Raw genomic sequence first — 27,096 nt, forward strand, 5'->3', positions numbered from 1 at the left:
GCTGCATTCTGCTTTTGCGGGCACTTGCAGAGGAATTTCTATTCACAAAGAAACAGTTGCGGGTACCAACAGCACATGCAAGAAGAGGGCGATTTGAAGATGTGTTGGTCACTTCGGATATGAGATTATTCTTGCAGTCAACCCATCGACAGCCGCCCCATGGATCCAGCCTCAGGGAACGCCTAGACTGAGAAGTGTCCGACTACATCGGGTTAACAGCCTATGTGGACACCCTGAGAAGCGAGGAACCCCTGGATTACTGGGTGTGCAGGCTTGATCTGTGGCCCGAGATGGCACAATTTGCCATGGAACTCTTGGCTTGCCCCTCGTCCAGTGTCCTGTCTGAAAGGACGTCCAGCGCAGCAGGGGGGATCGTGGCCGATAAGCGCAGTCGCCTAGCTCACAACAGTGTGGACTACCTCACATTTCTAAAAATGAATTAGGGATGGATTTCGGAGGAATTCAACACCTGTGACAACCACGTTTAATTGAATTTACTCTTGACAGCCCACAAATATCCACCACCACCCAGAACAAATAATGGTCCCTGTCTTAAGTAAATACAGCGGCATAAAAAGCCTTTTCTGTCCATTGAATGCCTAATGTTTAGGACCTCAGGAGGAATTCAACACCTGTGACAACCACGTGTTTTAACTATTATCATTAGGGATTTTTTCAAGATGGGGTATTTCGTTAGCCATGTTTTTAATCAAATTTTTTATTTTTAGTTATTTTAAACATATGTATTTCACCTGTATTTTTACTGGCCTTCAGTAAAATTGATATCCATTGACCGTCTAATAGACCTTCAGACACATACTTACTTGTCCTTTTATATACGCTGAATGCATAATTTTTGGGGCCTGTAGTACACTGGCCTGCTGTAAAATTGATATCCAATGACCATGTAATCTACCTCCAGCCACATACTTACGTGTTCATTTCTGTACACTGAATGCATAATTTTTGTGGCCTATAGTATACTGGCCTGCTTTAAAATTGATATCCAATGGCCATGTAATCTACTTCCAACCACATACTTATTTGTTCTTTTATGTACGGTGAATTAATAATTGTTGCAGCCTCAGAGGAATTTAACACCAGTGACGACCACTTTTTTTCAAATTTCAACTATTATTTTCCAACCAGAATGTTCCCATGAAAAATACAGTATCCTCAAATCCCTGTACAATGCCAAAAAACTGTCTGCCATTCAGCCATCATGCTTCCCTTATGCGAGCCACAGTCCATCACACATCAAACACTCTTACAGATGAACCCCCTGAAGCTATGATATGGCAATGTATGGCTTGGTGAATGGTGTCTGAACCAAGGGTTTGGCTTTGTGTCTCATGTAAGCTCTTGTTGGAATGGAAAAGAACTGTACAAGAAAGATGGTTTGCATCTTTCTTTCAAGGGAACGAATGTCCTCGGTGAACAGTTCCAAGTATTTGCTAAGAAGTATTTAAACTAGGAAAGGGGGGCAAAAGAGTGATAATCCAGCAGTCCGACTACCCCCCAGATCAATGCCAGAAGAGGCCAGTAGCACAAAGGTTAAGAAATGACAAGCTCAGAGTCTTGTCTACAAATGCTCGCAATCTAGGGAATAAGATCAATGAACTTGAGGCTATAATGGCATCTGAGAATATAGATGTAGTGGCTGTTACTGAGACGTGGTTCAAGGGGAGTAATGACTGGGATATATAAATACCAGGGTTCTCTCTATACAGGAAAGACAAAGAAGGCAAAAAGGGGGAGGGGTGGCCCTGTGTGTGCAAGATAGCATAAAATCTAATTTGATACAAGTTAGCAAGAACAATTTAGAGTCAGTTTGGGTTACCTTGCAGCTTGATAATCATAAGGTAACTCGTGTAAGTGTGATATATAGACCACCTAGCCAAGTCAAAGAATTACATGATCTACTAGTTGAGGAAATAGCTAAAATGACATTGAAGGGGGAAGTTATCATTATGGGAGACTTCAATCTTCCAGATATAAACTGGAAAACCAAAATAGCTAGTTCTACCAGGAGTACAGATATTCTAAATTCCCTACTGGGATTATCTCTACAGCAAGTAGTGGAGGAGCCAACCCGGAAGGAGGCCATTTTAGATTTAGTATTCACAAATGGGAATTTGGTATCTGATATTACTGTAGGGGAAAGCTTGGGATCTAGTGATCACCAGTCAGTGTGGTTTACTATAAGTACAGTGACTGTGTCACACCACACAAAAACAAAAGTTTTAGATTTTAGAAAAACTGACTTTTCTAAAATTAGATTAGTGGTATACGAGTCCCTATCAGACTGGAACAGTTTCATTGGAGTCCAGGAGAAATGGAACTACTTAAGAGTGGCACTATTGAAGGCAACAGAAAATTGCATTAGGCTTGTCAGTAAAAGCAAAAAAAGGAAGAGACCACTGTGGTACTCAGCAGAAGTGGCCAAAATCATTAAAAACAAAAAGATAGCATTTAGGAATTATAAAAAAAAACAAAAAACGAGGATGACAGGCAAATTTATAAGATTAGGCAGAGAGAGGCCAAACAAGTTATAAGAGCTTCTAAAGCACAGGCAGAAGAGAAATTAGCTCAGTCAGGGAAAAAAGGCGATAAGGCATTCTTCAGATACATAAATGAAAAAAGGAAACTAAAACAAGGAATTACCAAATTAAAAACAAAAGAAGGAAGGTATATGGAAGAAGATAAAGAACTAGCTGACTGCCTCAATGAATACTTCTGTTCAGTTTTTACAAAGGAAAATGAAGGAGAAGGACCTCAGTTAGGAAAGAAGACTAATGAATCTTTTGATGCATGTGTCTTTACAGAGGAAGAGGTTCTAAGTCAACTGTCTAAAATTAATACAAATAAGTCACAGGGGCCTGATGGGATACACCCAAAGCTATTAAAAGAGCTCAGCGGTGAACTAGCAAAACCATTAACAGATTTATTTAACCAATCACTGGCAACAGGAGTCATCCCAGAAGATTGGAAATTAGCAAATGTTGTGCCCATTCACAAGAAAGGTAGTAGGGAGGAATCGGGCAACTATAGGCCAGTGAGCCTGACATCAATAGTGGGGAAATTAATGGAAACCATACTTAAGGAGAGGATTGTGGAACATCTAAAATCCCATGGATTGAAAGATGAAAAACAGCATGGGTTTACTTCAGGGAGATCATGTCAAACTAATCTTATTGATTTTTTTGATTGGGTGACTAAAATAATAGATGGAGGGGGTGCAGTAGACATCGCTTATCTCGACTTTAGTAAGGCTTTTGACACTGTCCCACATAGAAGGCTTATCAATAAAGTGCAGTCTTTGGGCTTGGACCCCCATATTGTTGAATGGATTAGGCAATGGCTGAGGGACAGGCAACAGAGGGTTGTAGTCAATAGAGTATATTCAGACCAAGGTCTTATTACCAGTGGGGTACCTCAGGGATCTGTTCTGGGACTCATATTGTTTAATATCTTTATCAGCGAAATTGCAGAAGGCCTCAATGGTAAGGTGTGTCTTTTTGCTGATGACACAAAGATATGTAACAGGGTTGATGTTCCTGGAGGGATACACCAAATGGAAAAGGACTTAGGAAAACTAGAGGAATGGTCAAAAATCTGGAAACTAAAATTTAAGGTTGATAAGTGCAAGATAATGCACCTGGGACGTAAAAACCCAAGAGCAGAATATAAAATCAGTGATACAGTCCTAACCTCAGTATCTGAGGAAAGGGATTTAGGGATCATTATTTCAGAAGACTTAAAGGAAGGCAGACAATGTCATAGAGCAGCAGGAAATGCTATCAGAATGCTTGGATGTATAGGGAGAGGCATTACCAGTAGACAGAGGGAGGTGCTCATGTCGCTCTACAGAGGACTAGTGAGACCTCATTTGGAGTATTGTGCTCAGTACTGGAGACCATATCTCCAGAAGGATATTGATACTTTGGAGAGAGTTCAGAGAGGAGCTACTAAACTGGTACATGGATTGCAGGATAAAACTTACCAGGAAAGATTAAAGGACCTTAACATGTATAGCTTGGAAGAAAGACGAGACAGAGGGGATATGATAGAAACTTTTAAATACATAAAAGGAATCAACAAGGTAAAAGAGGACAGAATATTTAAAAGAAGAAAAACTGCTACAAGAGGACATAATTTTAAATTAGAGGGGCAAAGGTTTAAAAGTAATATCAGGAAGTATTACTTTACTGAGAGAGTAGTGGATACATGGAATAGCCTTCCTGCAGAAGTGGTAGCTGCAAATACAGTGGAGGAGTTTAAGCATGCATGGGATAGGCATAAGGCCATCCTTCATATAAGATAGGGCCAGGGGCTATTCATAGTATTTAGTATATTGGGCAGACTAGATGCGCCAAATGGTTCTTATCTGCCGACACATTCTATGTTTCTATGTTTCTATATCCCCTGGTTTAAAGGGTGTTTCCTTACAAGACATTGATGGAATATCACTAGAATATTATTATTTATTATTTATTAGTAAAGCGCCATTCATTCCATAGCGCTGTACATATGAGAAGAGGTATACATACATAATACAGACAATTGCACTAATCATAAACAAGACAAGTTACAAACTGGTACCGAAGGAGAGAGGGCCCTGCCCATGAGGGCTTACAATCTACATGGTATGGGAGAAGGACACAGTAGGTGCGGGTGAAGTTGGTCTTGGCGGTAGGATATGCCATCAATGTCAGATAGGTGGGGATCCTACATCTAGAACCCACTCCTATCTCCAGAATAGAACTCCTGAAGTAAAAAGAGATCAGCCATGCATGCGATGCCACCCCCCATTTACTGCTATAGTTGTCTTTAAAATACGCTTGGCTATTTCCAGAAGTACCATAATGGTGAATGCAGAGGTGACCACGCTTGCGCAGTGTGCTCTCCAGTCACAGCTATGGGACTTCCGAACATAGTTGGGCTCAAGCCGAGTGTGGGTGGTGCGCTCTCCTTCACTTTGGGGTCCGGTTCTCTAGAGAGAAGCAGATCCCAGAAGTTGGACTCACACCTACAGTCATGTGAAAAAATTAGGACACCCTTTGAAAGCATGTGGTTTTTTGTAACATTTTTAATAAAAGGTTATTTCATCTCCGTTTCAACAATACAGAGAGATTAAAGTAATCCAACTAAACAAAGAAAACTGAAGAAAAGTCTTTTCAAGATCTTCTGTAAATGTCATTCTACAAAAATGCCTATTCTAACTGAGGAAAAAGATAGGACACCCTTGCCCCTAATAGCGAGTGTTACCTCCTTTGGCTGAAATAACTGCAGTGAGACGGTTCTTGTAGCCATCTACCAGTCTTCGACATCGGTCTGAGGAAATTTTACCCCACTCCTCAATGCAGAACTTTTTCAGCTGTGAGATGTTTGAGGGGTTTCTTGCACGTACAGCCCTTTTCAAGTCACCCCACAGCATCTCAATGGGATTCAAATCTGGACTTTGACTTGGCCATTCCAGGACTCTCCATTTCTTCTTTTTCAGCCAATCTTTGGTTGATTTACTAGTATGTTTTGGGTCATTGTCATGTTGCATGGTCCAGTTCCGCTTCAGCTTTAATTTTCTAACTGATGGTCTCACATGTTCTTCAAGCACCTTCTGATACACAGTAGAATTCATCGTGGATTCTATGATGGTGAGCTGACCAGGTCCTGCTGCAGCAAAGCAGCCCCAAACCATGACACTTCCACCTCCATGCTTCACAGTTGGTATGAGGTTCTTTTCTTGGAATGCTGTGTTTGGTTTACGCCAAACATGTCCTCTGCTGTTGTGTCCAAATAATTCAATTTTGGACTCATCTGTCCAAAGAACATTATTCCAGAAGTCCTGGTCTTTGTCAACTTTATCTCTGGCAAATGTCAGTCTGGCCTCGATGTTTCTCTTGGAAAGCAAAGGTTTCCTCCTTGCACACCTCCCATGCAAGTTAAACTTGTACAGTCTCTTTCTGATTGTAGAGGCATGTACTTCTACATCAACAGTAGCCAGAGCCTGCTGTAGTTCTCGAGATGACACTTTAGGGTTTTTGGAGACCTCTTTTAGCATCTTGCGGTCTGCTCTTGGGGTGAACTTGCTGGGGCGACCAGTCCTGGGCATGTTGGCAGTTGTTTTGAAAGCCCTCCACTTGTAGACTATCTTCCGGACAGTGGAATGGCTGATTTCAAAATCTTTTGAGATCTTTTTAAATCCCTTCCCAGACTCATAGGCTGCTACAATCTTTTTTCTGAAGTCCTCTGACAGCTCTTTTGCTCTCACCATGGTGCTCACTCTCACTTCAACAGTCAGGAGCACACCAAACTAAATGTCTGAGGTTTAAATAGGGCAAGCCTCATTCAACATGCAGAGTAACGATCTACTAATTATGTGCACCTGGTGTGATATACCTGTGTGAGATCTGAGCCAATTTAAGAGGGAATACATGTGAGGGTGTCCTATCTTTTTCCTCAGTTAGAATAGGCATTTTTGTAGAATGACATTTACAGAAGATCTTGAAAAGACTTTTCTTTAGTTTTCTTTGTTTAGTTGGATTACTTTAATCTCTCTGTATTGTTGAAACGGAGATGAAATAACCTTTTATTAAAAATGTTACAAAAAACCACATGCTTTCAAAGGGTGTCCTAATTTTTTCACATGACTGTATTTGGCATTGATGGCATATCCTAGAGATATGCCATCAATGTCCCAGATGGGCCGTCCCCTTTAAGTTTTAATTTATTACCACAATAAATAAATGAAGCATTGTGTCCTTTATTGGTCAATATCCATGTGGATTATGTGATACATGTAATCGATGATAAGTAATAATTAGAGATGAGTGAAGCTATGAAAACTTTGATTCGGCTGCTTCGCCAAATTTCACAAAGAAATTTGCTTTGTGATGAATTTCTTTACAAAGCAAATTTCTTTGTGAATCAAAGTTTTCATAGCTTCACTCATCTCTAATTATTACATATCATCTATTAGTGCATTTCTCTGTAAGTAGCAGGCGCAATGATGGAGAACAGTGATTGCGTTGTCCCCCATCATTGGACCCCTCAGATGCCGCATTCACTGCTGATCGCTGCATCTGAGATGAAAAATTAGTTGTTTCAGGCGTTAAAAAAAATCATAATACTCACCTCATCTGTTTGAGCCCAAAGAGGCTCCCGCGACCATCTTGACTGAGGATCCCATGCAAAATCTTGTGTGGTGGGAAATGACATCATCACGCTGGCCAGCATGGAGACATCATACCGCACACGAGATTTCGGGTGGGATCTTCAATAAAGATGGCCGCCGCGGCATCTTTGTGCTCAAATGGATGAGGTGAGTATGTATTTTGTTTCTTTTTTACGCCATTTCAGGAAAAATTGATTTGCTACTACGAAGCGCAAGGAAATTTGGCTTCCATGCAAATCAAATTCTTCCTGAAATTCATATCAAAGTCTACTTCAGATACTTTGATTCATTCGATACTAGTAATAATGCTGTCATTTATCCTTCTACAGGTATCTCAAGCCAGGTCATACATCTTCAAGGTTATTCTATTGAAGTGGCTTCCAGTGTCAGGGTACAGGAGGGTCTCTGCGTCACGATTCCTTGTAAATTCACTGCTGATGGCAGAAATACATTCAGTAATTCCTTTGGATACTGGAGAGATCCCAATTCAGATTCTTTCCTAGCCAGTAATGATAAATCTAGTGCCGTGGAAAAACCAAACTTCCATCTGACTGGAAATCCAGATTCCGGAGACTGCACCCTGACCATAACTGACGCCAGACGAGATGATGAGGGGGAATATTTCTTTAGATTTGAAGAAAGCAAAGACAGTAACGTAAAATATGGTTATATCCGAGAAAGAAAAACCTCTGTTACTGTGACTGGTAAGTGTGAGACAATGTGCAGGAATCCGCCAGTAACAACCCCATATAATCTCAGATAATTGTGATCTATGTCTGTGGTTTCTAGAGGTCCCTTTACATGGGACGATACAGCAGACGATTATCGGGAAGGAATCGCTCCTTGTCGGCAATAGCCTGCTCATCAGTAAAGGAGACCTCTTCATTTACATGCAGCAGTCTCCTCCACAGTATGGAGAGGAGTGATCGCTAATGCCATCGCTCATCCCTATACAGAATCTGGCAGAAAATCACTAATAAGCATTCATAGGAACCCTTGTTAGAGATTATCTGGCAGCGTAAAGGTGCTGCCGATTACCCGATGAACAAGCAAAACGATCATTCTTCGCTTAATAGATAATTTGTGTGAACACAAACATCGTCTTTTGCCAGCAGCAGATTGTGCAGACAGCAAATAACAAGTCTGTATGGGGACGGGCAATGGCATGTAAATGTTTCTCCGTCACTGATAATCAGGGGCTTGTCAGGAAGGAACTCACCTGCTGCGTCGTCCCGTTTAAAGAGACCTTTATTTGCCAGCAGCAGAGGGTGTTTACACAGCGCGATCTGCTACCGGCAAACAACGATTTTAGTGTCCGCTCAAATGATCTGTTATCCGATGAATGTATGTTTCGCTCGTTCGTCTATTACCCACACCACATTTACACCGCCAAATAATTGCTAATGAAAGTTTCTATGAACGCTCATTAGCAATTATCTGCCGGATTCTCGGACTCTGTAAAGGGCCCTTAATAACCAGTCTGATAATATGGCAAATGGGCATTTGTTGATGACTTTGCTTCAAAAGTAAGAACTAACATGGCTGCACTTCCTATTTTATTTAGTCTGCCAATATAGAAAGTAATGTCAATTAATCTGTTTAAAAAACAAGCAAATAAATAAGTAAATCAATCAAATTTGCAAGTCACACAAGCTGCAAATTGATCATCAAATTTACCTAAAACAGTCCAGACACCCAAAAACACGAACAGTACCACCACAGTACCACCACCAATTATGGGGGATAAGTCCAAATGCCACATACTCAACTTCTTTCTAGAACTAAACAGACACAAGATTCCTGAAGAGAAAATAGTCAAGCCATGCATCAATTTTTAGACAAGCTGTTTTGGAATGATTCTCGCTTGCTGAGTGAGAGGCCACGTATGCCAGATATTTAGCTTGGCTATTGTTCTGTCATATACCTACCTGGCCACAATCTGGTGGTGTCTGTCTCTAAAACCCAGGAGCTACCACTCCCATCCGTGCGGTGGTGCAGGAGGAGATCAGTGGTGATGCATGTGCCATTCGCTTGGCTGCACGTAGAGCCAATCTGGTGAGCCTATTAGAGAGATAAGACAAGTCAGACCTCTGGCTCAGTGTCTTATCAGAGGGCTAGGATTTAGATCCGGCACTGACTCTTCATCAGTGCCTGTGATTTTGTGATTCTCCTGACTCCTTTTTACCCTGCTATGCTTAGTTCTCATTCCCCAATCTTGATTGATATGCTCTGTAGACTAACTTTAGCTTGGATCCTAATTAACCTCTTGTCTGCTGATTATGCCACTACTGACTCGTCTGGTCTTGACCCTGGCTAGCTGATTATTTTTCAGTTTTTATTTTGGTCACCAGGTAAGGTCTTCTTCCTATGAGCTTGCCCCAGTTTTCTGTTGCCTTACTCCACAGATGTAACCTAGGTTTCTTACAGCTAATTCCACTTGACTTTGCAGTGGGCTTTGATGAACACCTAGGGGTACCTACTAACCAGAGTGGTGTTGGAAGATAGGTTGCAATTTGGAGTTTCTATAACTGTGCTTCCGGAGAGTGACCTCCAACGTTTACCTTACATTTCCCTTATTGTGTTCCAAGGCTTGTTAAAAAGTTGAAAATTTACTCATAAGAAGCCCCTTTCGATGGAGCTTTTGGGAAGGAACTCTCTCTCCTTTGTATATAGACTTACTAGCAATGCTCTATAGAAAAATACTGCATTTGCATAAAGAGGTTCTCCCACAGGTAGAGAACCATGTTGTTACCACCAACTTTTGGAAGGGACTCCCTAATAAGTAAGTGTTTAGTTTTTTTTAGCAAGTCTTGGATCATGACAAGGAAAATATAATCCTACTCCATACTGATGAAGGTCAAATCCCCCAATATAGTTCTCTCTGGGTGGATATATAGCTTGGCTATTTTGCTGTCATGTTCCAAGAATTGCTGAAAAAAAGAATTTTAACTCATAGGGTACTCATTCCAATAGCTGGCACTAGCAAGATGGCTCTCCTTCTTTGGGAGATACCATTTAGAAACAACAAGACAGAGTCATAAAGGTTTTTTACATTATACTTTACTTTTCCATGGATACATTTTTAGAGGTGTACCTCCATTGATCCCCCTCTGCTGTCATTCCGCTCCTGCTCCAGTTCCCGCCTCTCTGCACTCTCTGTCCAGTCCTCACTTGCCAGAAATGGAAGGAAAAGCCTGCTTGGCCAACCACTGACTGAGGAGGATCACTGCGATGTACAGTCATTAGAGTTGGGCGAACACCTGGATGTTCGGGTTCGAGAAGTTCGGCCGAACATCCCGGAAATGTTCGGGTTCGGGATCCGAACCCGATCCGAACTTCGTCCCGAACCCGAACCCCATTGAAGTCAATGGGGACCCGAACTTTTCGGCACTAAAAAGGCTGTAAAACAGCCCAGGAAAGAGCTAGAGGGCTGCAAAAGGCAGCAACATGTAGGTAAATCCCCTGCAAACAAATGTGGATAGGGAAATGAATTAAAATAAAAATTAAATAAATAAAAATTAACCAAAATCAATTGGAGAGAGGTTCCATAGCAGAGAATCTGGCTTCCCGTCACCCACCACTGGAACAGTCCATTCTCAGATATTTAGGCCCCGGCACCCAGGCAGAGGAGAGAGGTCCCGTAACAGAGAATCTGTCTTCATGTCAGCAGAGAATTAGTCTGCATGTCATAGCAGAGAATGAGGCTTCACGTCAGCCACCACTGCAACAGTCCATTGGCATATATTTAGGCCCAGCACACACACAGGCAGAGGAGAGAGGTCCCGTAACAGAGAATCTGGCTTCATGTCAGCAGAGAATCAGTCTGCATGTCATAGCAGAGAATCAGGCTTCACGTCAGCCACCACTGCAACAGTCCATTGTCATAAATTTAGGCCCAGCACCCAGGCAGAGGAGAGAGGTCCCGTAACAGAGAATCTGGCTTCATGTCAGCAGAGAATCAGTCTTCATATCATAGCAGAGAATCAGGCTTCACGTCACCCACCACTGTAAGAGTCAATTTTCATAAATTTAGGCCCAGAACCCAGGCAGAGGAGAAAGGTCCCGTAACAGACAATCTGGCTTCATGTCAGCAGAGAATCAGTCTTCATATCATAGCAGAGAATCAGGCTTCACGTCACCCACCACTGTAAGAGTCAATTTTCATAAATTTAGGCCCAGAACCCAGGCAGAGGAGAAAGGTCCCGTAACAGACAATCTGGCTTCATGTCAGCAGAGAATCAGTCTTCATATCATAGCAGAGAATCAGGCTTCACGTCACCCACCACTGTAAGAGTCAATTTTCATAAATTTAGGCCCAGAACCCAGGCAGAGGAGAAAGGTCCCGTAACAGACAATCTGGCTTCATGTCAGCAGAGAATCAGTCTTCATATCATAGCAGAGAATCAGGCTTCACGTCACCCACCACTGTAAGAGTCAATTTTCATAAATTTAGGCCCAGAACCCAGGCAGAGGAGAAAGGTCCCGTAACAGACAATCTGGCTTCATGTCAGCAGAGAATCAGTCTTCATATCATAGCAGAGAATCAGGCTTCACGTCACCCACCACTGTAAGAGTCAATTTTCATAAATTTAGGCCCAGAACCCAGGTAGAGGAGAAAGGTCCCGTAACAGACAATCTGGCTTCATGACAGCAGAGAATCAGTCTGCATGTCATAGCAGAGAATCAGGCTTCACGTCAGCCACCACTGCAACAGTCCATTGTCATAAATTTAGGCCCAGCACCCAGGCAGAGGAGAGAGGTCCCGTAACAGACAATCTGGCTTCATGTCAGCAGAGAATTAGTCTGCATGTCATAGCAGAGAATCAGGCTTCATGTCAGCCACCACTGCAACAGTCCATTGGCATATATTTAGGCCTAGCACACAGGCAGAGGAGAGGTTCATTCAACTTTGGGTAGCATCGCAATATAATGGTAAAATGAAAATAAAAATAGGATTGAATGAGGAAGTGCCCTGGAGTCCAATAATATATGGTTATGGGGAGGTAGTTAATGTCTAATCTGGACAAGGGACGGACAGGTCCTGTGGGATCCATGCCTGGTTCATTTTTATGAACGTCAGCTTGTCCACATTGGCTGTAGACAGGCGGCTGCGTTTGTCTGTAATGACGCCCCCTGCCGTGCTGAATACACGTTCAGACAAAACGCTGGCTGCCGGGCAGGCCAGCACCTCCAAGGCATAAAAGGCTAGCTCTGGCCACGTGGACAATTTAGAGACCCAGAAGTTGAATGGGGCCGAACCATCAGTCAGTACGTGGAGGGGTGTGCACACGTACTGTTCCACCATGTTAGTGAAATGTTGCCTCCTGCTAACACGTTGCGTATCAGGTGGTGGTGCAGTTAGCTGTGGCGTGTTGACAAAAGTTTTCCACATCTCTGCCATGCTAACCCTGCCCTCAGAGGAGCTGGCCGTGACACAGCTGCCTTGGCGACCTCTTGCTCCTCCTCTGCCTTGGCCTTGGGCTTCCACTTGTTCCCCTGTGACATTTGGGAATGCTCTCAGTAGCGCGTCTACCAACGTGCGCTTGTACTCGCGCATCTTCCTATCACGCTCCAGTGCAGGAAGTAAGGTGGGCACATTGTCTTTGTAGCGTGGATCCAGCAGGGTGGCAACCCAGTAGTCCGCACAGGTTAAAATGTGGGCAACTCTGCTGTCGTTGCGCAGGCACTGCAGCATGTAGTCGCTCATGTGTGCCAGGCTGCCCAGGGGTAAGGACAAGCTGTCCTCTGTGGGAGGCGTATCGTCATCGTCCTGCCTTTCCCCCCAGCCACGCACCAGTGATGGACCCGAGCTGCGTTGGGTGCCACCCCGCTGTGACCATGCTTCATCCTCATCCTCCTCCACCTCCTCCTCATCCTCGTCCTCCTCGTCCTCCAGTAGTGGGCCCTGGCTGGCCACATTTGTACCTGGCCTCTGCTGTTGCAAAAAACCTCCCTCTGAGTCACTTCGAAGAGACTGGCCTGAAAGTGCTAAAAATGACCACTCTTCCTCATCCTCCTCCTCCTCCTCCTGGGCCACCTCCTGTTCCATCATCGCCCTAAGTGTTTTCTCAAGGAGACATAGAAGTGGTATTGTAACGCTGATAACGGTGTCATCGCCACTGGCCATGTTGGTGGAGTACTCGAAACAGCGCAACAGGGCACACAGGTCTCGCATGGAGGCCCAGTCATTGGTGGTGAAGTGGTGCTGTTCTGTAGTGCGACTGACCCGTGCGTGCTGCAGCTGAAACTCCACTATGGCCTGCTGCTGCTCGCACAGTCTGTCCAGCATGTGCAAGGTGGAGTTCCACCTGGTGGGCACGTCGCATATGAGGCGGTGAGCGGGAAGGCCGAAGTTACGCTGTAGCGCAGACAGGCGAGCAGCGGCAGGATGTGAACGCCGGAAGCGCGAACAGACTGCCCGCACTTTATGCAGCAGCTCTGACATGTCGGGGTAGTTGTGAATGAACTTCTGCACCACCAAATTCAGCACATGCGCCAAGCAAGGGATGTGCGTCAAATTGGCTAGTCCCAGAGCTGCAACGAGATTTCGCCCATTATCACACACCACCAGGCCGGGCTTGAGGCTCACCGGCAGCAACCACTCGTCGGTCTGTTGTTCAATACCCCGCCACAACTCCTGTGCGGTGTGGGGCCTGTCCCCCAAACATATGAGTTTCAGAATGGCCTGCTGACGTTTACCCCGGGCTGTGCTGAAGTTGGTGGTGAAGGTGTGTGGCTGACTGGATGAGCAGGTGGAAGAAGAGGAGGAGGAAGCCGAGAAGGAGGAGGTGGCAACAGGAGGCAAAGAATGTTGCCCTGCGATCCTTGGCGGCGGCAGGACGTGCGCCAAACAGCTCTCCGCCTGGGGCCCAGCTGCCACTACATTTACCCAGTGTGCAGTTAGGGAGATATAGCGTCCCTGGCCGTGCTTACTGGTCCACGTATCTGTGGTTAGGTGGACCTTGCTACAGATGGCGTTGCGCAGTGCACACTTGATTTTATCGGATACTTGGTTGTGCAGGGAAGGCACGGCTCTCTTGGAGAAGTAGTGCCGGCTGGGAACAACATACTGTGGGACAGCAAGCGACATGAGCTGTTTGAAGCTGTCTGTGTCCACCAGCCTAAATGACAGCATTTCATAGGCCAGTAGTTTAGAAATGCTGGCATTCAGGGCCAGGGATCGAGGGTGGCTAGGTGGGAATTTACGCTTTCTATCAAATGTTTGTGAGATGGAGAGCTGAACGCTGGCGTGTGACATGGTTGAGACGCTTGGTGACGGAGGTGGTGGTGGTGGTGTTGGTGGTACATCCCCTGTTTGCTGGGCGGCAGGTGCCAACGTTCCTCCAGAGGCGGAGGAAGAGGCCGAGGCGGCAGCAGCAGAATAGGCCGAGGCGGCAGCAGCAGAAGAGGTAGCAGGGGGAGCCTGAGTGACTTCCTTGGTTTTAAGGTGTTTACTCCACTGCAGTTCATGCTTTGCATGCAGGTGCCTGGTCATGCAGGTTGTGCTCAGGTTCAGAACGTTAATGCCTCGCTTCAGGCTCTGATGGCACAGCGTGCAAACCACTCGGGTCTTGTCGTCAGCACATTGTTTGAAGAAGTGCCATGCCAGGGAACTCCTTGAAGCTGCCTTTGGGGTGCTCGGTCCCAGATGGCGGCGGTCAGTAGCAGGCGGAGTCTCTTGGCGGCGGGTGTTCTGCTTTTGCCCACTGCTCCCTCTTTTGCTACGCTGTTGGCTCGGTCTCACCACTGCCTCTTCCTCCGAACTGTGAAAGTCAGTGGCACGACCTTCATTCCATGTGGGGTCTAGGACCTCATCGTCCCCTGCATCGTCTTCCACCCAGTCTTGATCCCTGACCTCCTGTTCAGTCTGCACACTGCAGAAAGACGCAGCAGTTGGCACCTGTGTTTCGTCATCATCAGAGACATGCTGAGGTGGTATTCCCATGTCCTCATCATCAGGAAACATAAGTGGTTGTGCGTCAGTGCATTCTATGTCTTTCACCGCTGGGGAAGGGCTAGGTGGATGCCCTTGGGAAACCCTGCCAGCGGAGTCTTCAAACAGCATAAGAGACTGCTGCATAACTTGAGGCTGAGACAGTTTCCCTGGTATGCATGGGGGTGATGTGACAGACTGATGGGGTTGGTTTTCAGGCGCCATCTGTGCGCTTTCTGCAGAAGACTGGGTGGGAGATAATGTGAACGTGCTGGATCCACTGTCGGCCACCCAATTGACTAATGCCTGTACCTGCTCAGGCCTTACCATCCTTAGAACGGCATTGGGCCCCACCATATATCGCTGTAAATTCTGGCGGCTACTGGGACCTGAGGTAGTTGGTACACTAGGACGTGTGGATGTGGCAGAACGGCCACGTCCTCTCCCAGCACCAGAGGGTCCACTAACACCACCACGACCATGTCCACGTCCGCGTCCCTTACTAGATGTTTTTCTCATTGTTATGGTTCACCACAACAACAAATATATTATTTGGCCCAATGTATTGTATTCAAATTCAGCGGGATATAAATTTGAGGCCTAGTATTTAGGCGCTGGGTGACCGGTATGGATTTAGTGACAGAATTAGACTTGGAAATGCACAGAAGCGTGTGTGTGAAGTTATTCTGAATGACCCAATGTGCACCTTCAATATTATATACCCTTTTAGGGATAGATTTCAAATAGCTCTGATATAGCAGGAACCACTAAATTATGAAATTGCTAAATTGGGAATTGTACTTCAACCCAGAACAAAAAATGTGCTTTGACGGGCACTAAATAACTTTCCCAGCTACAACAGGACAGCGGTAACGAGAGATTTAGAGGGATTTAAATTTGAGGCCTAGTATTTAGGCGCTGGGTCACCGGTATGGATTTAGTGACAGAATTAGACTTGGAAATGCACAGAAGCGTGTGTGTGAAGTTATTCTGAATGACCCTATGTGCACCTTCAATATTATATACCCTTTTAGGGATAGATTTCAAATAGCTCTGATATAGCAGAAACCACTAAATTATGAAATTGCTAAATTGGGAATTGTACTTCAACCCAGAACAAAAAATGTGCTTTGACGGACACTAAATATCTTGCCCAGCAACAACAGTACAGCGGTGGGTAACGAGAGATTTAGAGGGATTTAAATTTGAGGCCTAGTATTTAGGCGCTGGGTCACCGGTATGGATTTAGTGACAGAATTAGACTTGGAAATGCACAGAAGCGGGTGTGTGTGAAGTTATTCTGAATGACCCAATGTGCACCTTCAATATTATATACCCTTTTAGGGATAGATTTCAAATAGCTCTGATATAGCAGAAACCACTAAATTATGAAATTGCTAAATTGGGAATTGTACTTCAACCCAGAACAAAAAATGTGCTTTGACGGACACTAAATATCTTGCCCAGCAACAACAGTACAGCGGTGGGTAACGAGAGATTTAGAGGGATTTAAATTTGAGGCCTAGTATTTAGGCGCTGGGTGACAGGTATGGGTTTAGTGACAGAATTAGACTTGGAAATGCACAGAAGCGTGTGTGTGAAGTTATTCTGAATGACCCAATGTGCACCTTCAATATTATATACCCTTTTAGGGATAGATTTCAAATAGCTCTGATATAGCAGAAACCACTAAATTATGAAATTGCTAAATTGGGAATTGTACTTCAACCCAGAACAAAAAATGTGCTTTGACGGACACTAAATATCTTGCCCAGCAACAACAGTACAGCGGTAACGAGAGATTTAGCGGGATATAAATTTGAGGCCTAGTATTTAGGCGCTGGGTCACCGGTATGGATTTAGTGACAGAATTAGACTTGGAAATGCACAGAAGCGTGTGTGTGAAGTTATTCTGAATGACCCTATGTGCACCTTCAATATTATATACCCTTTTAGGGATAGATTTCAAATAGCTCTGATATAGCAGAAACCACTAAATTATGAAATTGCTAAATTGGGAATTGTACTTCAACCCAGAACAAAAAATGTGCTTTGACGGACACTAAATATCTTGCCCAGCAACAACAGTACAGCGGTGGGTAACGAGAGATTTAGAGGGATTTAAATTTGAGGCCTAGTATTTAGGCGCTGGGTCACCGGTATGGATTTAGTGACAGAATTAGACTTGGAAATGCACAGAAGCGTGTGTGTGAAGTTATTCTGAATGACCCAATGTGCACCTTCAATATTATATACCCTTTTAGGGATAGATTTCAAATAGCTCTGATATAGCAGAAACCACTAAATTATGAAATTGCTAAATTGGGAATTGTACTTCAACCCAGAACAAAAAATGTGCTTTGACGGACACTAAATATCTTGCCCAGCAACAACAGTACAGCGGTAACGAGAGATTTAGAGGGATTTAAATTTGAGGCCTAGTATTTAGGCGCTGGGTGACAGGTATGGGTTTAGTGACAGAATTAGACTTGGAAATGCACAGAAGCGTGTGTGTGAAGTTATTCTGAATGACCCAATGTGCACCTTCAATATTATATACCCTTTTAGGGATAGATTTCAAATAGCTCTGATATAGCAGAAACCACTAAATTATGAAATTGCTAAATTGGGAATTGTACTTCAACCCAGAACAAAAAATGTGCTTTGACGGACACTAAATATCTTGCCCAGCAACAACAGTACAGCGGTGGGTAACGAGAGATTTAGAGGGATTTAAATTTGAGGCCTAGTATTTAGGCGCTGGGTGACAGGTATGGGTTTAGTGACAGAATTAGACTTGGAAATGCACAGAAGCGTGTGTGTGAAGTTATTCTGAATGACCCAATGTGCACCTTCAATATTATATACCCTTTTAGGGATAGATTTCAAATAGCTCTGATATAGCAGAAACCACTAAATTATGAAATTGCTAAATTGGGAATTGTACTTCAACCCAGAACAAAAAATGTGCTTTGACGGACACTAAATATCTTGCCCAGCAACAACAGTACAGCGGTAACGAGAGATTTAGCGGGATATAAATTTGAGGCCTAGTATTTAGGCGCTGGGTCACCGGTATGGATTTAGTGACAGAATTAGACTTGGAAATGCACAGAAGCGTGTGTGTGAAGTTATTCTGAATGACCCTATGTGCACCTTCAATATTATATACCCTTTTAGGGATAGATTTCAAATAGCTCTGATATAGCAGAAACCACTAAATTATGAAATTGCTAAATTGGGAATTGTACTTCAACCCAGAACAAAAAATGTGCTTTGACGGACACTAAATATCTTGCCCAGCAACAACAGTACAGCGGTGGGTAACGAGAGATTTAGAGGGATTTAAATTTGAGGCCTAGTATTTAGGCGCTGGGTCACCGGTATGGATTTAGTGACAGAATTAGACTTGGAAATGCACAGAAGCGTGTGTGTGAAGTTATTCTGAATGACCCAATGTGCACCTTCAATATTATATACCCTTTTAGGGATAGATTTCAAATAGCTCTGATATAGCAGAAACCACTAAATTATGAAATTGCTAAATTGGGAATTGTACTTCAACCCAGAACAAAAAATGTGCTTTGACGGACACTAAATATCTTGCCCAGCAACAACAGTACAGCGGTAACGAGAGATTTAGAGGGATTTAAATTTGAGGCCTAGTATTTAGGCGCTGGGTGACAGGTATGGGTTTAGTGACAGAATTAGACTTGGAAATGCACAGAAGCGTGTGTGTGAAGTTATTCTGAATGACCCAATGTGCACCTTCAATATTATATACCCTTTTAGGGATAGATTTCAAATAGCTCTGATATAGCAGAAACCACTAAATTATGAAATTGCTAAATTGGGAATTGTACTTCAACCCAGAACAAAAAATGTGCTTTGACGGACACTAAATATCTTGCCCAGCAACAACAGTACAGCGGTAACGAGAGATTTAGAGGGATTTAAATTTGAGGCCTAGTATTTAGGCGCTGGGTGACAGGTATGGGTTTAGTGACAGAATTAGACTTGGAAATACACAGTAGCGGGTGTGTGTGAAGTTATTCTGAATGACCCAATGTGCACCTTCAATATTATATACCCTTTTAGGGATAGATTCCAAATAGCTCTGATATAGCAGGAACCACTAAATTATGAAATTGCTAAATTGGGAATTGTACTTCAACCCAGAACAAAAAATGTGCTTTGACGGACACTAAATATCTTGCCCAGCAACAACAGTACAGCGGTGGGTAACGAGAGATTTAGAGGGATTTAAATTTGAGGCCTAGTATTTAGGCGCTGGGTCACCGGTATGGATTTAGTGACAGAATTAGACTTGGAAATGCACAGAAGCGTGTGTGTGAAGTTATTCTGAATGACCCAATGTGCACCTTCAATATTATATACCCTTTTAGGGATAGATTTCAAATAGCTCTGATATAGCAGAAACCACTAAATTATGAAATTGCTAAATTGGGAATTGTACTTCAACCCAGAACAAAAAATGTGCTTTGACGGACACTAAATATCTTGCCCAGCAACAACAGTACAGCGGTAACGAGAGATTTAGAGGGATTTAAATTTGAGGCCTAGTATTTAGGCGCTGGGTGACAGGTATGGGTTTAGTGACAGAATTAGACTTGGAAATACACAGTAGCGGGTGTGTGTGAAGTTATTCTGAATGACCCAATGTGCACCTTCAATATTATATACCCTTTTAGGGATAGATTCCAAATAGCTCTGATATAGCAGGAACCACTAAATTATGAAATTGCTAAATTGGGAATTGTACTTCAACCCAGAACAAAAAATGTGCTTTGACGGACACTAAATATCTTGCCCAGCAACAACAGTACAGCGGTAACGAGAGATTTAGAGGGATTTAAATTTGAGGCCTAGTATTTAGGCGCTGGGTGACAGGTATGGGTTTAGTGACAGAATTAGACTTGGAAATACACAGTAGCGGGTGTGTGTGAAGTTATTCTGAATGACCCAATGTGCACCTTTAATATTATATACCCTTTTTGGGATAGATTTCAAATAGCTCTGATATAGCAGGAACCACTAAATTATGAAATTGCTAAATTGGGAATTGTATTTCAACCCAGAACAAGAAATGTGCTTGAACGGACACTAAATAACTCGCCCAGCTACAGCACTAGGGACAGATTTAGCTGGATATAAATTTGAGGCCTAGTATTTAGGCGCTGGGTGACCGGTATGGATTTAGTGACAGAATTAGACTGGGATATGGCCAAAAAATAAACAGACTATTGCTGGTTAAATGCACTTGGTGTGACAGCTTCACCCTGATGTAGGCTTTAGCCAAAAAACAACCACACCATTGAGGGTTAAATGCACTTGGTGACAGGCGCAGCTTGCCCCTGATTTTGTATATGGCCAAAAAATGAACAGACTATTGCTGGTTAAATGCACTTGGTGTGACAGCTTCACCCTGATGTAGGCTTTAGCCAAAAAACAACCACACCATTGAGGGTTAAATGCACTTGGTGACAGGCGCAGCTTGCCCCTGATTTTGTATATGGCCAAAAAATGAACAGACTATTGCTGGTTAAATGCACTTGGTGTCACAGCTTCACCCTGATGTAGGCTTTAGCCAAAAAACAACCACACCATTGAGGGTTAAATGCACTTGGTGACAGGCGCAGCTTGCCCCTGATTTTGTATATGGCCAAAAAATGAACAGACTATTGCTGGTTAAATGCACTTGGTGTGACAGCTTCACCCTGATGTAGGCTTTAGCCAAAAAACAACCACACCATTGAGGGTTAAATGCACTTGGTCGCAGCTTGTGCTGGCGCACCACAAGACACAAAATGGCCGCCGATCACCCCAGAAAAATGAGACTGACAAACGGTCTGTGCAGCCTAAAAACAGTGAGCAATTGAGGATCAGCAGCTCAATGATCCACAGCTGCAGATCGATCAGTTAATCAAGTCCTTTGGAGGAGTTAATCTGCCTAATCTCGCCCTACTGTCGCAGCCGCAACCTCTCCCTACGCTAATCAGAGCAGAGTGACGGGCGGCGCTATGTGACTCCAGCTTAAATAGAGGCTGGGTCACATGGTGCTCTGGCCAATCACAGCCATGCCAATAGTAGGCATGGCTGTGATGGCCTCTTGGGGCAAGTAGTATGACGCTTGTTGATTGGCTGCTTTGCAGCCTTTCAAAAAGCGCCAAGAAAGCGTCACAAAAGCGCCAAGAAAGCGACGAACACCGAACCCGAACCCGGACTTTTACGAAAATGTCCGGGTTCGGGTCCGTGTCACGGACACCCCAAAATTCGGTACGAACCCGAACTATACAGTTCGAGTTCGCTCATCCCTAACAGTCATTCGTTAATCAGGCCATTTCTAGGACTGAAGCTGTGCAGGAACAGACGCATAGGGGAGAAGAGGAGATGAGTAACAATTCTTTGTTAGTTCTGGGTCCTTTTATTATAAAAAAAAAAAAAAAAAAAAAAAAAAAAAAGGAAAACCCCTTTAATATATACGAAATAAAGGACTTATATAAAATTTGCAGAACTTGTTCTAAAAATAAAAAGGAGAAATAACAGAAAAGCCTAATAATTCACTCTTCCATGCAATCCTTCAGATTGTGTAAACAGAGCACAGATGTTTGAATACTCCCATCCCTGAGTTTAACCCTTAAAACCATTAGCACATGAACAATGTTTGTTTCCGTGTCCGTTCATTTTTTTTTGCGGATAGGATGCAGAACTATTCATTTCAATGGGTCCGCAAAAAATGCGGACAGCACACCGCATCAGTATGTCCGCTCCATAGCCCCGCAAAAAAAAATAGAACATGTCCTATTCTTGTCCGTTTTAGGCATTGTTACAATGGATCCGCAATTTGCGGACCGCAAAACACATACGGTAGTGTGCATGTAGCCTTAGAATCATGAACACGACCTTTGGTGGTTTTGCAATCCACAAATCACTAACCTGCAAAACATGCATACTGGCCGTGTGCATTCCGCATTTTGTGAAATGTCCTGCCATCTCTCGAACAGTCCTATCCTTGTCCATAAAATGTACAAGAATAGAAAATGTTCTATTTTTTTTTTTTGTGGGGCTGCAGAATGGGCTTATGGATGCAGACAGCACAGTTCATACGTGGCAGGTTCTGGCTGTCATTCACTGACAATGGCTGGGATCAAAATTACTCTGATCCTGGTCATTTAACTCCTCAGATGCTGCAGTTAATAGCCTGAAATCACAGGGGTCTGATTGGTTACAATGACAGTCTGGCCTTATGAATACAGTTGAGCGAACACCTGGATGTTCGGGTTCGAGAAATTCGGCCAAAATTCCCGGAAATGTTCGGGTTCGGGATCCGAACCCGACCCGAACTTCGTCCCGTACCCGAACCCCATTGAAGTCAACTTTTCGGCACTAAAAAGGCTGTAAAACAGCCCAGGAAAGGGCTAGAGGGCTGCAAAAGGCAGCAAAATGTAGTTAAATCCCCTGCAAACAAATGTGGATAGGGAAATGAATAAAAATAAAATAAATAAAAATTAACCAATATCAATTGGAGAGAGGTCCCATAGCAGAGATTCAGGCTTCATGTCAGCAGAGTATCAGTCTTCATGTCATAGCAGAGAATCATGCTTCACGTCACCCACCACTGTAACAGTCCATAGTCCATTGTCAGATATTTAGGCTCCGGCACCCAGGCAGAGGAGAGAGGTCCCATAACAGAGAATCTGGCTTCATGTCAGCAGAGAATCAGTCTTCATGTCATAGCAGAGAATCAGGCTTCACGTCACCCAACACTGGAACAGTCCATTGTCATGTATTTAGGCCCCGGCACCCAGGCAGAGGATAGAGGTCCCATAACAGAGATTCAGGCTTCATGTCAGCAGAGAATCAGTCTTCATGTCATAGCAGAGAATCATGCTTCACGTCACCCACCCCTGTAACAGTCCATTGTCAGATATTTAGGCCCCGGCACCCAGGCAGAGGAGAGAGGTCCCATAACAGAGAATCTGGCTTCATGTCAGCAGAGAATCAGTCTTCATGTCATAGCAGAGAATCATGCTTCACGTCACCCAACACTGGAACAGTCCATTGTCAGATATTTAGGCCCCGGCACCCAGGCAGAGGAGAGAGGTCCCATAACAGAGATTCAGGCTTCATGTCAGCAGAGAATCAGTCTTCATGTCATAGCAGAGAATCATGCTTCACGTCACCCACCACTGTAACAGTCCATTGTCAGATATTTAGGCCCCGGCACCCAGGCAGAGGAGAGAGGTCCCATAACAGAGAATCTGGCTTCATGCCAGCAGAGAATCAGTCTTCATGTCATAGCATAGAATCATGCTTCACGTCACCCAACATTGGAACAGTCCATTGTCATATAATTTAGGCCCCGGCACCCAGACAGAGGAGAGAGGTCCCATAACAGAGATTCAAGCTTTATGTCAGCGACTCAGCAGAGAATCAGTCTTCATGTCATAGCAGAGAATCATGCTTCACGTCACCCAACACTGGAACAGGCCACTGTCAGATATTTTTAGGCCCCGGCACCCAGACAGAGGAGAGGTTCATTCAACTTTGGGTTGCCCCGCAATATAATGGTAAAATGAAAATAAAAATAGGATTGAATGAGGAAGTGCCCTGGAGTACAATAATATATGGTTAAGGGGAGGTAGTTAATGTCTAATCTGCACAAGGGATGGACAGGTCCTGTGGGATCCATGCCTGGTTCATTTTTATGAACGTCAGCTTGTCCACATTGGCTGTAGACAGGCGGCTGCGTAGGTGCCGTAATGACGCCCCCTGCCGTGCTGAATACACGTTCAGACAAAACGCTGGCCGCCGGGCAGGCCAGCACCTCCAAGGCATAAAAGGCTAGCTCTGGCCACGTGGACAATTTAGAGACCCAGAAGTTGAATGGGGCCGAACCATCAGTCAGTACGTGGAGGGGTGTGCACACGTACTGTTCCACCATGTTAGTGAAATGTTGCCTCCTGCTAACACGTTCCGTATCAGGTGGTGGTGCAGTTAGCTGTGGCGTGTTGACAAAACTTTTCCACATCTCTGCCATGCTAACCCTGCCCTCAGAGGAGCTGGCCGTGACACAGCTGCGTTGGCGACCTCTTGCTCCTCCTCTGCCTTGCCCTTGGGCTTCCACTTGTTCCCCTGTGACATTCGGGAATGCTCTCAGTAGCGCATCTACCAACGTGCGCTTGTACTCGCACATCTTCCTATCACGCTCCAGTGAAGGAAGTAAGGTGGGCACATTGTCTTTGTAGCGTGGATCCAGCAGGGTGGCAACCCAGTAGTCCGCACACGTTAAAATGTGGGCAACTCTGCTGTCGTTGCGCAGGCACTGCAGCATGTAGTTGCTCATGTGTACCAGGCTGCCCAGAGGTAAGGACAAGCTGTCCTCTGTGGGAGGCGTATCATCATCGTCCTGCCTTTCCCCCCAGCCACGCACCAGTGATGGGCCCGAGCTGCGTTGGGTGCCACCCCGCTGTGACCATGCTTCATCCTCATCCTCCTCCACCTCCTCCTCATCCTCGTCCTCCTCGTCCTCCAGTAGTGGGCCCTGGCTGGCCACATTTGTACCTGGCCTCTGCTGTTGCAAAAAACCTCCCTCTGAGTCATTTCGAAGAGACTGGCCTGAAAGTGCTAAAAATGACCCCTCTTCCTCCTCCTCCTCCTCCTGGGCCACCTCCTCTTCCATCATCGCCCTAAGTGTTTTCTCAAGGAGACATAGAAGTGGTATTGTAACGCTGATAACGGCGTCATCGCCACTGGCCATGTTGGTGGAGTACTCGAAACAGCGCAACAGGGCACACAGGTCTCGCATGGAGGCCCAGTCATTGGTGGTGAAGTGGTGCTGTTCCGCAGTGCGACTGACCCGTGCGTGCTGCAGCTGAAACTCCACTATGGCCTGCTGCTGCTCGCACAGTCTGTCCAGCATGTGCAAGGTGGAGTTCCACCTGGTGGGCACGTCGCATATGAGGCGGTGAGCGGGAAGGCCGAAGTTACGCTGTAGCGCAGACAGGCGAGCAGCGGCAGGAAGTGAACGCCGGAAGCGCGAACAGACGGCCTGCACTTTATGCAGCAGCTCTGACATGTCGGGAGCCTGCTGGATGTAAACAGTGCCGGGACGGAAGATGGAGACAGCGGGGGCAGCACAGAGGACCGATGCAGCGGGGAGCAGGAAAGATAAGGTAAGTCTTCGGTTTCAGGGACCATGGTGAAGGAACTTGCTAAAAAAAATTGAAAATCCCTTTAGGTCCCTATTACATCGAACAAGTCTTCATAGGAATGGACATTCCTGATATCTGGCCGGTATAATCGTGCCGCTGATCAGCTGATTAACAAGCAATCACTTGTTTGTTGGCTGATTTCCATATTTTATCAGGATGTACAATAATGGTCAGCAGATGTCACAGTGTAATCAGTGATGGGCTACCGATTATCAATAGGAGGGAGGAATGACCGTGGTAGTGATCATTCTTCCCCATTCATTTTGCATCAGCCTGTGTAATAAACTGATAAAAACGAATGCCAATGTTTGTTTCTTTCTTTTTTGCAGCCCCTTAAAATATAGGGACGTGACAATGATGCGGTCCTCAGGCCAAAAGCCAAAAAAAGTTGTCCACCTCTGCTTATACCATACTCATAATTAGTACACTGTACATAAACATGTATGTATTCACACTAGTATACAGAAGTTACACATTACACACATATTATATACCGTATACATGCATACACTTACCCTAAGCACAGATACATGCACATTACGTGCACATACTGTTACACTACACATACAAGTTACATATACTGCACATAACACATAAATATACACACAAACATTACACATACTATATAGCATGGTGCATATGTATTTACAGAATGCACAGACATTACATATAGCTATATTAGTAGATTATACATGGATATATACAGATAGCACATATTGTAAGTGTATACTAATTACACATACACATCTATTACACGTACATACAGTATATACACACACATACATATATACAACTTACACATTTACTTTTCCTATATAAAGTTGGACTGGTTAGGTCCAACCAATAAAGAGAGAGCAGAGTGATGAGCAGACTCCATGTTTGCAGACCCCACCACCTCTCCTGTCTGTCCTGACCACTATACTGTAGATTTTAACTGCAGCTGGTATCTTACAACTGGCAATACTGCCTAGCTACGTCCCTACCTATCACACAAAAAAAACGGCCACCAAAAATCCATAGATTAAAAATTATTCTGGTCCTTAAAGGTTAGAGGTTTTGAATCAAAGAAATAGAACTTATTGGTAAGAGATTGTCTCCAAAAGAATCGTTTTTTTTTTTCTCCTGGACGTTTGAGGCCCATTATGGTACCAGACCCTGGACCCACAGGAGGATTCTCTGCCATTCATACAATGGCAGAAGACTCCTGGCATTTGTTGCTACAGTTCAGTTTGTTGTCTAGTATTATCAAACCTTCTCCAGGTCAGTTAGCAAAATGAAAAAAATAAAATAAAATTGATTTCTACACTTTCAATCTTTGTATTATTTTATATATCGATGATTTTACAGAATGAAAATGTAGATTCCCAATTATTCCTGCTGGATTAAGTTTAGTAGATGTTTCAAAGATAAAAAATTCTAATAATTTCTTGTATCGCCGTATTCATCCTTTAGCTCCGGTCACATCTCATGTTGGGAGAGTGATTGCTGGAAGAAGTAAGACTTTGACCTGTGCTCCTCCTGGGAACTGCTCTGAGAAATCAATAGATTTCCAATGGAAGAAGAGTAATGTGGCTGGTGTCTGGAAGAATTCATCTACAGTCACATTCATCCCATCTCTAGATGATCACCAGGAAACCATCACTTGTGAGATTACAAATATCCAGGGGATGAAAACTCAAAAAAACATTCTTCTTGATGTCTGCTGTAAGTACATATTACAGTTATCCTTCTTCAGGGTTGGATTGGCTGTCAGA

The 27,096-nt window shown here is 44.2% G+C and overlaps 1 protein-coding gene across 2 annotated transcripts in view; it reads left to right on the forward strand.

Annotated features, from left to right (window-relative positions):
* The window catches only part of LOC122921762 (sialic acid-binding Ig-like lectin 13), an 84,181-nt gene that overhangs the window by 11,842 nt on the left and 45,243 nt on the right, over positions 1–27,096 (forward strand). For both annotated transcript variants that reach the window (XM_044272000.1, XM_044271992.1), the window contains 2 exons: positions 7,504–7,878; positions 26,795–27,046. In XM_044272000.1, the coding sequence (XP_044127935.1) occupies positions 7,504–7,878; positions 26,795–27,046 (627 nt within the window). The remainder of the gene's footprint in view (positions 1–7,503; positions 7,879–26,794; positions 27,047–27,096) is intronic.

This window comes from Bufo gargarizans, chromosome 1, assembly GCF_014858855.1.
Source record: "Bufo gargarizans isolate SCDJY-AF-19 chromosome 1, ASM1485885v1, whole genome shotgun sequence".
Lineage (NCBI taxonomy): Eukaryota > Metazoa > Chordata > Amphibia > Anura > Bufonidae > Bufo > Bufo gargarizans.